Raw genomic sequence first — 14,337 nt, forward strand, 5'->3', positions numbered from 1 at the left:
TTTTTTAGGTAATGTGTCAAAAGATAAAAGGAGCAAATGATAATCAAGAAAAAAAGAAGATAATTCCAACTGTTTCAAAGAATATTTTGCAATCAATACCAAAATTTTCAGGTGTACTGTACAGTTTAAGATTCTAGTACCAGCAGTAGGCTATGGCATCTTCTATCACTGTTTCTTCTGAAAAATACTTAAATAGCTATCATATAACCTACAAATTATGGGTCAGATTCTTATTATTGAAGTCATGAATATAGTTTTCTTTAGCTATTCACACAAATTATTCCTCATAGATCTTCCACATGATGACAAGTTCCATTATGCATGCAGATGAAAAACAAATAGTTCCCAGTCACATGCCAACAGTGTCCTGATGCAAGAGATTGTCATCATGAATTTAATGGAGTTATTAAATTTTGATTGTTCATATGATTATCAGGAATAATAATTTCACTTTTTGTTTCATTGATAATTTGACATCATTAAGTTTATGAAATAATTTGACAATTTTTACCTGCGTAAAGTGTGGATGAATCTCAATTTTATAAAAACTGCAAAGTAATGTAAAATTAGGCAAAGATAAAACATCAGTTTGTTGCAGATCAAATCATGATTTGTATGCAGAAAAGAAAACTCTTGTCTGGCTCTCAAGGGTAGCTAAGGGACATCTGCCTTCAGCCTTTCAGCTACTGGTGGCTAATTTCCCTTTTGATTTTCTTAGTGGGTGTACTAAGCCTTAAACTAAGCGAGCCTGTCACCCAGAATTTTGACAGGATTGGAAGCACCAGAAAAAAAAAGGGAAAAAAAGGTTAATTGATGTTGTTGAGCACTAAGGAGTACCTACAAGCATATTACAAGAAACCTTTTTCCCTACCAACTTCCATGGATTGCTACAAGAAAAAGAAAAGGTAGGCCTTACACATCTGCTGGAAGGCATAATTATATTAGTTTCTCCTTCTCATTCAAAAATTTTCTAGACTATACAGTAAGCTTAGATGTGGCAGTTCACACCTAATTGGTTAGTTAGAGATTATAAAAATAAGATGTATAATTGATCTACTCAATACATGCAATCAACCTATATCATAATTGGGTATCTCACTTTTAGGGAAGCAGTAGCAGATTTCCCAATAATACTTTGATGAGACTAGGTGTTTTGCTGGTGATATGTACCTACAAAAATGGAATTGGGGTATCAAATGAGAAATTTCTTTAGACCTTGAAATGCAAAAATGCAAAGTAAATATTTCCATTTAGATGAAGGAAGCCATGATATAATAGCCCATTTGAATTGCAGATTAATATGACAGTGTGAATTTACAAAAGGTTGTGCACAAATTCGAGTAAAATTGAACTCCTTCTCATATTTTTAATTAATTTATTGCGAAATTCCCACTGTAAAATGAGGATAAGTAATTTTTCAGTTTGTTATAGCAGCAAATTTAAGGTACACTATAGATAACATAAGAGAAAAAAAAAAATTTTACTATGATGAAAAGAGCAAGATACAATCACACTTGCAAGATACAATCACTCAGAACTCTCACTCAATGTGTCTTTCAAACAAATACAGAATATTACAATTCTTATACTGATTTATACTCGGCTCGAATTAATTGATATCAGAACTTTTAGGTGTAAAATCTATATTTCTAAGTTAGAACAAGATTTGAAGAAAGCTATGCCTTATGCAAGCAGGTGGTTAAAATCAAAGCATGATTCTATTGTCCAAGACTGATTCATGAAGATTTTTCACTGCTGCTTCAGAATTGCTATATGAAAAGCTGTTTTAAAATGATTCCAGCAGTAACCACAAGTTGCCATCATTGCTGTTCATGTACACTAATTATCAATGCCATTTACAAGTGACAATCTTGTCAATGCCATTTACAAGTGACAATCTTGCATTTAGTGCTTCATAGAAAACAAAAGGACGCAAACTTTGCTCTGTTGCACCTGCCAACTTGATTTATTTTTTGTAAATGATTCAGTGTGAATGTGACCACAAAGTGCTTTAATTAAAAACCGCCCGATCAACTGTGTTTGCTTGATCCGACGGTTGTCAACTCCTTAAATGCTGTTGATATATATATATATATATATATATATATATATATATATATATATATAAAGGAGAGAGTTTAATTTTAGTTTCTTAAAATAGAGATGAGGCTATAATTTATAAATAGAGTTGAAATAAGTTTAAAGACGAGGAGAAAAATATTAATTTTATTATTATTATTATTATATAAAATAAATATAAAATAAAGATACTTTCTCTCTCTTTTTCTTCTTTATTTTCTTGGAAACTCTTTCTCAATGCTTCTCTTTTTCATTCACTCTTTTCTCTTTGCAATTTTTAAATAAAAAAAAACTCAATTTTTTTATTTTTAGACTAAAATGAACTTAAATTGAATAAAAATTATATTTTAGTACATCTATTAAGAATTTTATAGTTCTTAAGTTTACAATTTCAAACATTATAAAACTTTGTTATCATATCATATATATTTCTAAACATCAATCGTTAGAGTGAATTACTATAAATTCTCTAAGTTTTGCCATTATTCATAATAAATTTAAATATATTTTAAATTTTTTAAAATTATATTACCATATATAAATAGTTATTCTCTAAAAATTATTTGTAAAATTTAAATATTTATTTGTAAAAATATTTCTTATATTTAAAGTCTAAAAATTTTAATAATGATATTTCAAAAATCACTATATGGCTTGTGCGTTTTTTTTTCTTTATTTATCCTTTTATTGATATAAATAAAATAATTCAAAAAATAATAAAAAATAAATAATTTATTTATTTATTTATTTTAAAATTTAAAATCAGATGAAATGTATTTTTATGTTTTTTATTAAATATAAAATTATATAATTACTATTAAAAATTTATTTTTTAATATTTGAAATAAAATGATAAATTGATTAAAAATTTCATTATTAATAAAATTATAAACAAAATCACTAGTTACTCATTGCTTAATAGGCTGCAACTGCAAGGGAGAAAAAGTGTTTCCTTCCCAACTCTCTAATGGGTGGGTACATATGCATCCCTTGAAATGGGTATGATCCTTCTCAAACATGACTATACAACTATCCAAAATTCTCACCAAATAGAACCCATTTTCTCAATTTGCTGTTAGATTATATATACACTACTGTTTAGAAGTTAAAATTTTATGATAATTTAATTTCATTAATTTTTTATTTAAAAATTTAATAGATGAAAAAATTTAATTCTTTTTTATTTATAAAAAAATTCATTTAAAAAAAATATTAACAATAATATAATTATATTAAAATTGAATTGAATTCTTTTATTACAATATATTTTTTTAAGAAAAAGGCAATACAAACAATATTTAAGAAATTGAATAATAAACTTGAATAATTAGAAAAAATACAAAGAGAATCTTTTTTTAAATATTGTGTTTTTCCAATTATAAAAACTAATTAATTAGTTTCATTAACATAGAGGAATTAGTAGCAGTGTTTTTTAAAATACTAAAACCAACTAATTACTTTTATTAAAATAAAAAGCCTAAATAATAATTTAATTGATATTATAATTCTTCAATTATCAGAAAATTTAATAGAGAGATCAGAGAGTTTAATAAAAATAAAATATAAAGACAAAATAATATATTTTTAAAATATATAAACTAAATAATTAATTTATCAAAATATAATAATTTTTCTTATATAAAATTTAGAAGCATGACCAAGGAGGCCTATTTCATTCCTTGAATGATTATTTAATTAAGGAGATAACAAACAAGGGTCTTACACCATATTAAGATAAAAATTTGATTATTTAGCTGGCTCAAGAATAATAATAAAAGAAGAATATATATAGTTATTTTCATATCTTTATCCATTGGCAGTATGCTTGACCCATTTGACATGTGAAAGGCATTATCTTTTTTTCTAGATTAACAGCATTTTGGGACACTAGGAATCAATAGACCCAAAAACCTAACATGTGATCCAGAAACTAATATTCCCTTTCATGGGATATTTTCATGTTTCCTTGACCTTCTTAAGAAAGAAGAGGTGAGCCTGCAACTCAAAACCTGCCAAATTTACCTTAATACCTAAATATAGAGTATTAAACTAAAATTTTGCAGAGCATTGCAATATAGGACTCAACAGAATTGATCAGATTTGCAATGTCTCCAAGGAAGGATTGCCTTACCTGATCTGTCAAAGTCCAGAGGCCTTCCAAATTCATTTACCTTTGGGTTCAAGAGACTGTTAGCTGGCATCAAAGAAATCATAGGAAGCACCATTTTTATTTAACTATAACACCTTCATTTGCTTCAACATCCATTGTTTTAATCTACAATCTTAAACTTAAGATTTTCCAGAAGTTATAAATTCACACATTAAAGGGCATAAATTCGATCAACTTCTGAATTGGAGAAGTCAGAGTGTTGCCATGAGGTGGATCCACTCCTTCGTGCATATTTCTCCTTTTTCCTCATTGAGCGAACCCTCTTCGACTTCACCACATAATAAGTCATTGTGCCAAGAACCCCAGCCATAATCACTCCCCCTACAACTGTCACCAAAATAGCAGCCCACTCATGTTTCCGGCCAACCACTATGTACGATGAGGCTATAAATGCAACTGAAGTGCACACAGATGCCAACCACATTAATTTGTTAATCACCACCACTACACGTCTTTCTGCTTTTGTCTCGCCTCTAACCAGTGTAATTTGAACCACCACAACAGCCAATGAGGTAAAAAGAGCAATAGCATTAAAGATGAAGAAAATTTTGAAAGAAGTATGGCTCACCACCACTGCCATCCCACTATCTTCATCCCCACCTGGTACAGTAAATATGGCTGCAAAGGCCACTGTTGCAAATAGCACAGCCACCACTGTCACTGAGTTGGTAGCATTGTTGATCCCTTCACGATGTAACTTCCTGAGCTCTTTAGAAATATTGTGAACATTCTTGTTGGTCTTTCTGGTTTGTTCAAGCTGGGTGTGAACATCTTTCTTAATTTGAGTAACAGTTTTCCTCAACTCATCCCTTGGTTGGTTGAGTTCATTAGCTCTAACAGCACCATATTTATATAGGCACTCTTTTATTTCTGATGATTCTTCTGAGAGGGTAAGGTCTTCTGCAATATCTAGAGCTGTTTTATGGTCTCTTGTCAGTGCATTCACGTTTGTGTCAGGAAGTAATAATAACTCATTCACAATCTGCGAGGAAAATAGAAAATTTCAAAACTAAGATATTACTGAACTTCTAAAAGCAGTATTAAGATTCATTGAAATTTTAAAACAGGAAGATGCATGATACCTTGACAATTTCCGGAACAAAACATAAAATGAGTATAACAGGAACACTTCTAGTTCTAAAAGAAGGAAAATGACTAATGTCATACCTCCACCCGTTTCTTCCTAGTTGCCACATGTAATGCTGTGTTACCATTTTTGTCCGGAAGCATCACAATAGCAGCATCTGCCTCAAGAAGCAATTTAACTACCTCACAGCTCTGCCCCTTAACAGCCATATGCAAAGCAGTCTGCCCCTTCTTGTCGGTCCTTCGTGCCAACTGTGGATCCTTGCTGAGCAATGCTTTTACAACATCTACATGCCCCTGTCTGGCAGCCAAATGCAATGCATTTTTCCCATTGGATCTAGAAATTTCCAATAAGCTACCATCCTTTGACAACAATTCAATGACTACCGCAGTATGCCCCCTTGTAGCTGCAGATACAAGAGGCGTTGCATTTGATGGGCCATATGTTTGGCTCAGGGTTGGGTCATGATCTAGTAGAACTTGGACAATGGCTGCAATAAAAGAATCTTCATAAATTGCTTTCCTAATTTGTATCCAGAATGTTGAAATTTAGAAGGATAGAAAAAACAGGAGAAAAGAAGTAAGAGAAGGATTTACATGGTTCGGCTACAGGGAGCCTACATCCATGTACGCAAAACCTCAAAAGCGCTACATTTTATTTACTTGTGTTGTCTGTCTTAAATAATACATAGAACTCCATATTTATAACGGAAGATACATAATATAGTACCATAGATTACTCCTAAATCCCTTAAATTATGGAGACAACTCATTTGCCATATTAAAGAGTAATCTCATCAATTCTAACACAAAACTGCAGATAATAGGAACATAAATTCTACAACTGGCAGCATAACGTAACTTCTACAGCTGGTAGCATTCATAAAAAATAAAATATTCATTAGGTTAAGCATCCAAATTTTACTACAATTACAATGGAACAAATTCTGCGACCAAATTGGTCCTAGTTGCTCTTTGGGATGGAGTGGAACTGTGGAAGATGGAAACACATTCTCAAAATGGAATATTGCAATCCCTATCATTTTAAAAGAAACCAGGAAAATATTAAATACCAAAACTAGAAACTCATTAGTGCAAGTACAGCCTTGCAGTCGGAAAGCCACTTTTCTGTGTTGAGTTCATTATGTTGCCAAATGATACTTCTGTTTTCCACTTAGACTTAAAACTGAACCAAAGCCATTATTTTCAATAACCATAATTCATTACCCCTGGTAGCATCACTAATGACTATAGGAGGCAACTTCCCTTACGCAATTACTTGAGCATGTTCAATTTGTACTTTCTCAAAATGATAGAAGACTAGAAAGATCTCCCAGTTTCCCCCTTTTATTGTGGTCCACAAAGCTACCTTTTCTTAGTTGTTAGATTAAGTGTATTTCACAAATCTACAAAACTACTTACCATTTACTATGGCAAACTTGTTGCTTCTAGGTCCTCATAAATAAAGACGATTTTTAATATTGATTGTATCATGATGACTTAGGAATCATACATCTAATCTAATGTTCTTCTGCTAATTAAGCATTATGTCATGGAAGACAAAGCCTCTACACAGCAGCAAGAAATAAAGAGGAAAAAGGTACAAAAATACTTGGCAGTATGAATTTCACAGTCCACCAACTATTATTCACACAGTTGCGAAATACATTGATTCAAAGAAGTTCAGAGTTCCGAATTGTACATGGAAGATAAAAAACAAATGATTCTTCTCATTTATTCACCAAAGCATCCAAGCAATCAAACAGAAAGCCCATGATCCATACCAAAATAACTTTTAGCACAATTTACAGTATAAACACAGATGCTTTGGTTCAGATGTTCCTCCAAAACTGATTTGCTATCTTATTTGAAAATTTCACAACCAAATCGAGATCAATCACTTAAAAAAAATAACAAAAAAAAAAAAACCTTAAGAACGTTACCATGGTGCCCTTGCACAGCAGCAATATGCAACGGATCATAGCCTGACCTATTCTTCCTTGTAATGCACTCTCTACTCGAATACTTTAACAACTCCTTTACCACCTCAAGATGCCCTTTATCTGCAGCAGTAAACAGAGCTGTCTCTCCCAATTCATTCACCTCATTCACCACTGATGCCCTTATTTCTGCAACCTCTGCATCAAAGTCCTCCCCACTAAAAGTACCCATCAGTTGTGAATCAATATCATTCAGAATCTGCTTTACAGCTGCCAAATCACCATGTTGAGCCGCCAAGTGCAGCTCAGTGTCGTTATGGCGCCCAGTTACTTGTTTTACATACTTCTTTTTTCCTGCCTGATCAATCCGTTTTCCAGAGTTGGATAGAACTAGGGCTGGAGCTGATGATGTTGAGGACGGTGATGGTGTTGGAGAGGATTCTGCAAGAGGGTTTTGGTTTTGTTGCGGATGCATTAGTCCCTTTTCCAAGTCCCTCTCTCCCCCTACACAATCCATCAAGCAAAAAAAGTTAATTCAATTACAGAAATGATACAAGTAAAGAATGATTTTTCTCCCTTCTCGGTCACTCATGTTTGAAGATCCTTCTAATTTTTTTCTGAGAATAAATGGGTAGAATTGATAGATACTCTAGATTCATAGTAATTATTGAAAAAAAAAAAAAAAAACTTTTTGCCACCCAAATTATCGAGTACCATTTTCCTTCAAACCAAACAGAGATTTATATCCGAGGAAACAGAAAAGTGAAATGATCAGACAGAGATTAATACAAGTAAATTTCGCAACCCATCCATTTGTTGGAAGCGAAAATCCCCAGAAAAGAGCAGAAGTGAAGTTTCTTAGTTACAATCGCAGCCAGAATCTAAGTAAAAATTAGTTACAGATACTCTCGTAGATTCACTAAGAAGAAAATCGCTTCAACAAATCTACCCCCAAAACAAAAACCCAATACAGAAAAAGAAACAAACTATCAAGAGCAACCAAGTAAATCAATCTCGAACAAGAAGAAAAGGGGTATACCTTCACCGACTGGGGAAGCCATGACTCGTTGAAAATTTAACGGAGGTTAAAGAAAGAAAAAGACCTAAGAGGTCATCAAATGGAAGAAAGAAAGAGTTTGAGATAATAATATAAAAAAAAGGAGAGAGAGAGAGAGTATGAGAAGGTGCAGACAAAGGCCGTCGGCTGGAAAGGAGTGAGAAAGAGAGGATTTTTAGGTTCCACTGATACATAAAATTACTAATAAAATTATAAACATAAAATTACTAATAAAACCTCTGGACACTGAAAAAAATCTCTTTTGGCTGAATTTATAATTTATTTTTTTTTTTATCTATTTTTAGTCAATTTATTTTTAAAAATTAAAAAAATATTTACTATTTAAAAAAAAATTAAAGGATTTATTTGACATATATTCAAGTGTCTAAGTAAGTTTTTTGCTTTTTTTTTTCCCTAGTTCATTAAAATGGGCCAAGTCCAGGAAGAACAAGGCCGGCCCATTACCAATAGTCTATTCTGCTTGTTCAGTACAAAGCCCCAACCTTAACAAATCCTAGCTAACAGATGGCTAAGATCATCGTGCTCTTTAAAGCCACATCGTCATTACCGTCTCAGTCTCTTATAGCGTAGGGAAAGACAAGCATACAACTAACTCTTAAACCCTAGGGATACTTCTCCTCAATGATTAGCGACCCTCTCTCCATTAAGCTCATAAACACCCAACCACAGAAGAGGCAGACCATATATATATAATCTGTGTCCAGAGTTGGAGAAGGCAAATCCACAACTTCAGGCAAGGGAAGAAGGCCTTCCCCTTACTTAGATGGGGCAGAGAATGTCCATTTGTCAGCTAGGCTAAGAACACTCTCTCATTAGTAAGTAAACAAAAAGACGAGAGAAATTTCCTCTGTAAAACTAGAGAGAGAAAATTTAGAATTTTCACTTTCAATCACCTTTTGGACTCGGAATGCGCGTATCTATTTGAGAAACATCTCTATTTGAGAAATTTAAATGAAATTAAAATTTGATATAATTTTAATTTAATTTTAATTCAGTTTGAAATGATTTAGATTTAAATTTTAATTTTTAAAATAATTTTATACAATTATTTTTATAAAAAATTATATTTAAATTATCATTTAAGTTTTAAATTTTCTATTAATATATAATAGAGAAAATTTAATACTCTCCAGTGTTATCAAATATTGCCGATGTGGTTCATGCAAGTAAATTTAAAATAATAAAAATGAAATTCTAAAAATTAATCTTAGCTATTGTTATTAGGCTATTACATTGAACTAAACAAAATGTAGAGAGAGACTCTTTGTCTTTCCCATTTGATTTCACTTTCTTCTTTACTAAAACCCTAAAAAAAACTCCATTTTCACAACAAAATTCCATTTTCACAACAATTTTTTTTAAATAATTTTGTCTATATATCATATAATTAAATATTTTTAATTATATAATTATTAACTATAAGTATATATAGTTTGGGATTAATTATATTATATTATACAATAGTAAAATTATATCATATAATATAAATTTAATTATTTCTTAATTATGTAATCTTTAAAAAATTACATATATAATTAAAGATTAAATATATTATATAATATAATGGTGTATCTGTCATTAAGAATTATAAGATAAATTAAAGTATTTATAATTAAAATTATTAAGAAAAGGTAAATAAATAAAAAAATAATATTAATTAGGTTGTATATAGTCCATAATTATAATATACATATTATGATATTAATCGCTATAAATATATAATTATATTAAAAATATATAACATGTATTAAAAAAATTATAGAAAAGTATATATATAAAATTAATTTTCGATTTGATTCCAATTTAATATAGGTTCAATATAATTTTGATTTGGTTTTTAATAAAAATAAAAATTAAACCAAAATAATAAAATAAGTTTAATTCAATCGATTCTAAGTATATCTATTTAATTCAATTCGAAACCCCAAAAATTTATGTACGGTCCTATTTTGTAGTATAAATTTTATTTAATAAATAAACATTTTTTTAAACAAAATTAGTATTTTCAACTAAAAAAAATCTAATTTATCAATTAATTTAAATTTAATTTAAGATTTTTATATAATAATGTAATGAATAATTCAAATTAAATAATAATTTATCTTAACTTTAATAACTTTGAAGTTTGTTATTGCAGGTCAAAGAATTTTTTCTAAAATAAAATTAAAGTCGAAAGATTTTAGTTTCACAGATTTAAGTTGAGTGATTGAGATAAAATAATCATGTAGAGGGAACTAAAAATATTTTCATTTAAAATGTAATTGTTTGAAAATTTAGATAAATAGTTTGAAAGTGCTATTAAACTATTCAGAATTTTTATGATAAAAAAATATAAAATATTAATTAAAAATAAATTTTAAACTTTTAAACCTCTGGCTTCATAAATTTTCAGATAAAGCAAGGTCTAAAAACCACACATACTCTGAACAAAATTATCATGACTACAATATTATTGTAACTTAAAACAAAGGTTTTGAAATTAGAAAGACATGAGTTTTATGCATCCTTCAGCTATATGATCAAGATGCATAGATTTTTAACTCATGCATGCTCCAATATGGTACATAACTGGAGCATTATTCCTGAACCAAAAGGGAAATTACAAGACAGATTTAAAGAAAAGTTGTAATAGAGTTAAATATTGTAGGAACAAAGTATGTGGCTTCTACGGAAATTGAACAAAGCTCATCAACTGTTCATCATTGATCCAACCATACTTTTCCAGGAATGAGTTGGCTGGTCCTTCTTGGGAAGGATAATGATCTATGCTGTCCTTCCAGACATTAAGATCGTTCAAGTCTCTCACAACTTCCCACACACAGTTGTTGCACTTAAAACCTGCTCCAAGACTGATCATTAGTATTCTGTCACCCTTCTTAAGCCTCTTCTTAGCTTCCATGTAGCCTAAAACATACCAAAGGCCACCAGATGATGTGTTGCCAAATCTATGAAGTGCCATTCTGGCAGGTTCAAGATCGTAATCAGTTAGCTTTAAACTCTTACCAATCCCATCAATGACTGCCTTCCCACCTGGGTGTATACAGAAGTGTTCAATTCCAGCCTTGAAATTTAAACCTGCTACACTGCTTCTCTTTCGACCAAGAGATGTGAAAATGTAGCGTAGTAGTTCCCGTAGAGGTAACACTTTGGGCATTAGCACTTTGAGATTCATGGAAAGAGCTTTAGCAGCATTCCTTGTTAGGTTTCTGGTCAGGAGAAAACCTGCATAGCCAAGATCATCTTCTAATTGTATGCAGCATCCATAAGCTTCATCGTTTGCCCCAAGATGTGTACGTACAACATGGCTTAATTTCAAGATGGCTCGATGCTTTAGTGCTTCATTGTTTGTCAAGAGCATAGAGCAGCCTCCTGAACGGAAAAGACAATTGGAAAGAATCATGGATTTCTCCTTGCCACGATACCAATTTGGACCCATTGATTCTGTGCTCACAACGAGAGCCAATGCTTTCTTGTGTGACTTGAACAGCTGCCAAACTAGATCCAAAGCCACAACGCTTGCACTACAGCCCATTCCAGCAAGGTTGAAAGCTTTGATATCCTCCCTCATCTTGTACCTGTTAACTACTCGAGCCGTTAGAGAAGGTTGAGGGGAGAATAAGGAAACATTGACAACAAGTATGTCAATTTCTGATGGAGAAACTCCTGTTCTTTCAAAGAGCTTGTCAAGTGTGTTGAACATGATATCATCAACTTCTGAAAGGGCATCCTCTAGAGAAGGAGATTGTTCTTGGCCTTCAATAACGTTTTTCGGGCCATAAGTTTCTTCACCAATGCCAGAATTAGAAATAGTTTGTAAAAGAAACCTGTACTGTTCCAGCCCCAGATTCTTGTTTCTCAGGACAATCTTTGCACAGGATTCTGTGTCGAGCTTCCTGTCCTCAGCACCCTTGTAGCACTCATAGTGCAGCATATAGCAGCTGTTTTCTCTATTCCTAAAGAACAACTTCCAGAGGCAGAAGATGATATAACAAAGAAGAGGTAGGCAAATCATCATGGAGAAGGATTCCATTTGGAAATGTTTATGTGGGAGCTTGTCTGTGAGGCTTATATTCTACAACAAGCTCTGCAGACCTTGCAGTATTTATAATTTTCAGTGCAGGATTCACCTTGTTGGCATTTTTTAAGTTAAAATGGTAAATCTGTGGAAATGGTAAATCTGTGGAATATTTCTCAACTACCTCCATAAATTGTCACTAACTGTCAAGCAATTATTTATAGTAAGTGGGTCTTCTGAAACCAAATGACTAGATGAGGAAAGCACAGAATCATTGATATTATAAATCGACATGCTTACATTTGAATTTATCCAAAATTAATTATTTTGCAGCCCCCAACTACTTATGTAACGCTGACACTATTATTTTTAGTACTGACACTAGCATCATTGAAAAAACTGTCTATTCCTTACTTCGCATCCTTGGTTATCTCAGGCATGCAGCCATACGGAAATGTTAATTCTCACCACCTACATCTTTCATTTCAACGTTGTGAACTCGTGAAAGAGACATATTTCTGCCAACTTGTTAGTCACTTCATATATATATATATATATATATATATATATATATATATTTTTTTTTTTCCCCTCTGGTTTCCATTGGCATTTAAACTCGGAGATGTGAGTCTTAAGCAGCTTCAATGAAACAACTCTACTTAGAACTCCTTATTGTGCATTCCTTTAGAAATAAACTTGGATTCCCTTAGTCGTCTCAGGCATGTAGCCATAGAAAGAAATGTCAGTTCTTAATTTTCATCGCCTACATATTTTACTTCAATGTTGTGAACCAAGGAAAAAGACACATTTTTGCTTGTAGTCACTTCAACCATTACTAGATGTCTATTTCTAATTTTGAAGTAAAAATGTTGAAACTAATTGCCACCTCGTTGAGGCCGGAGGAGCGTTTAACAAAGCAAAATATCCATAATAATTTACGTAATTCACTCTTTTAAGATAAAGTTATGTCAATGGACTACAGGCATATGTTATCTTCCATTATATTCAATAAGTTCAATAATCACAAGCTTAAACGATCTACGTACCCATCAACCTAATTACACCCAATAGATCCCTTATTATAGTATATCCATGGCAAATATGTATTAGTTAATTTTTAGGCAAAATTCATAATTAAGCTCGTGAATTTTAATTCATGTTAACATTAAGTCCCTATACTTTGCGTTCTACATTTTAAGTCCTTAAATTTTTAAATTTGTTGACATTATACCATTTTTTTTTAACTGAGTCAAGGAAATCCAACTCAGCAAATGGTAAAACCTTTACACTTTTTTCTTCCAAATGTGTTATTTGATCTATATTCTCCTGTTTCAACTATCAATGTATTTAAAACTCTTACAAACCCACAACCAAATTCCAAACAAAACAGAATAAATAACCAAATCCAATATTGAAATCACCCAAATGTGCTTCCTTCAAATTTGCTTGACCTTTTGCTTGTTTTCACCCAAAAAATACCCACCATTCTTATGGGACATCAAAACTGAAAATGCCAAAATGATTGTGTGTCTTTCTACAACGCAAGCATAAGAGAAGAGGTGTGAATTCAAAATCATTTGATGAGTTTTTTTATCCTTTTCCTTTATTTATAAATCAAGGAAAAGTTAAATTTCTAAGAGAAAATGGGTACTGAAATAGGGAAAAAGAAAATTGCATTGCAAATATGATAAATTTTCTCTTTTTTTTTTTATTGATTCGATTGATTTCTCATACAAATTTGAAATGAATTTCAATTTTTATTATTTTCTCTCTTTTTCTGTCTTTGAAGCTATGCAATTTTGTGTCTCTCTTTAGGGTTTGGAAATAAAAGAGAGAGAAATAGAATAAGGTTGGGAGGTAGAAGAAAACAAAATAACAACAAATGAACCGTTGTTTCTCCTTCTAATTACTAGTGTGCCATTTATCTTTTTTTTTTTAATAAAATTAAAAGTCTTTTTTTTTTTTATTT

At 31.3% G+C, this 14,337-nt stretch overlaps 2 protein-coding genes across 2 annotated transcripts; both read right to left on the reverse strand.

Moving 5' to 3' along the window:
* Positions 1-4,288: 4,288 nt before the first annotated feature.
* Positions 4,289-8,511, reverse strand: LOC110670515 (ankyrin repeat-containing protein ITN1). The gene is made up of 4 exons (XM_021832587.2): positions 8,315-8,511; positions 7,279-7,779; positions 5,417-5,826; positions 4,289-5,231 (listed from the first exon to the last, which is right to left on the reverse strand). The coding sequence occupies exons 1-4, from the start codon at positions 8,334-8,336 to the stop codon at positions 4,401-4,403; spliced, it is 1,764 nt and encodes a 587-aa protein (XP_021688279.1). The 5' UTR covers positions 8,337-8,511; the 3' UTR covers positions 4,289-4,400.
* A 2,265-nt stretch (positions 8,512-10,776) lies between these two features.
* On the reverse strand, positions 10,777-12,440 carry LOC110670536 (3-ketoacyl-CoA synthase 19). Its single transcript, XM_021832619.2, has one exon. The coding sequence runs from the start codon at positions 12,381-12,383 to the stop codon at positions 11,019-11,021; it is 1,365 nt and encodes a 454-aa protein (XP_021688311.2). The 5' UTR covers positions 12,384-12,440; the 3' UTR covers positions 10,777-11,018.
* Positions 12,441-14,337: the final 1,897 nt, after the last annotated feature.

The sequence above is a fragment of the Hevea brasiliensis genome, chromosome 14 (genome assembly GCF_030052815.1).
Source record: "Hevea brasiliensis isolate MT/VB/25A 57/8 chromosome 14, ASM3005281v1, whole genome shotgun sequence".
NCBI classification, from domain to species: Eukaryota; Viridiplantae; Streptophyta; class Magnoliopsida; order Malpighiales; family Euphorbiaceae; genus Hevea; species Hevea brasiliensis.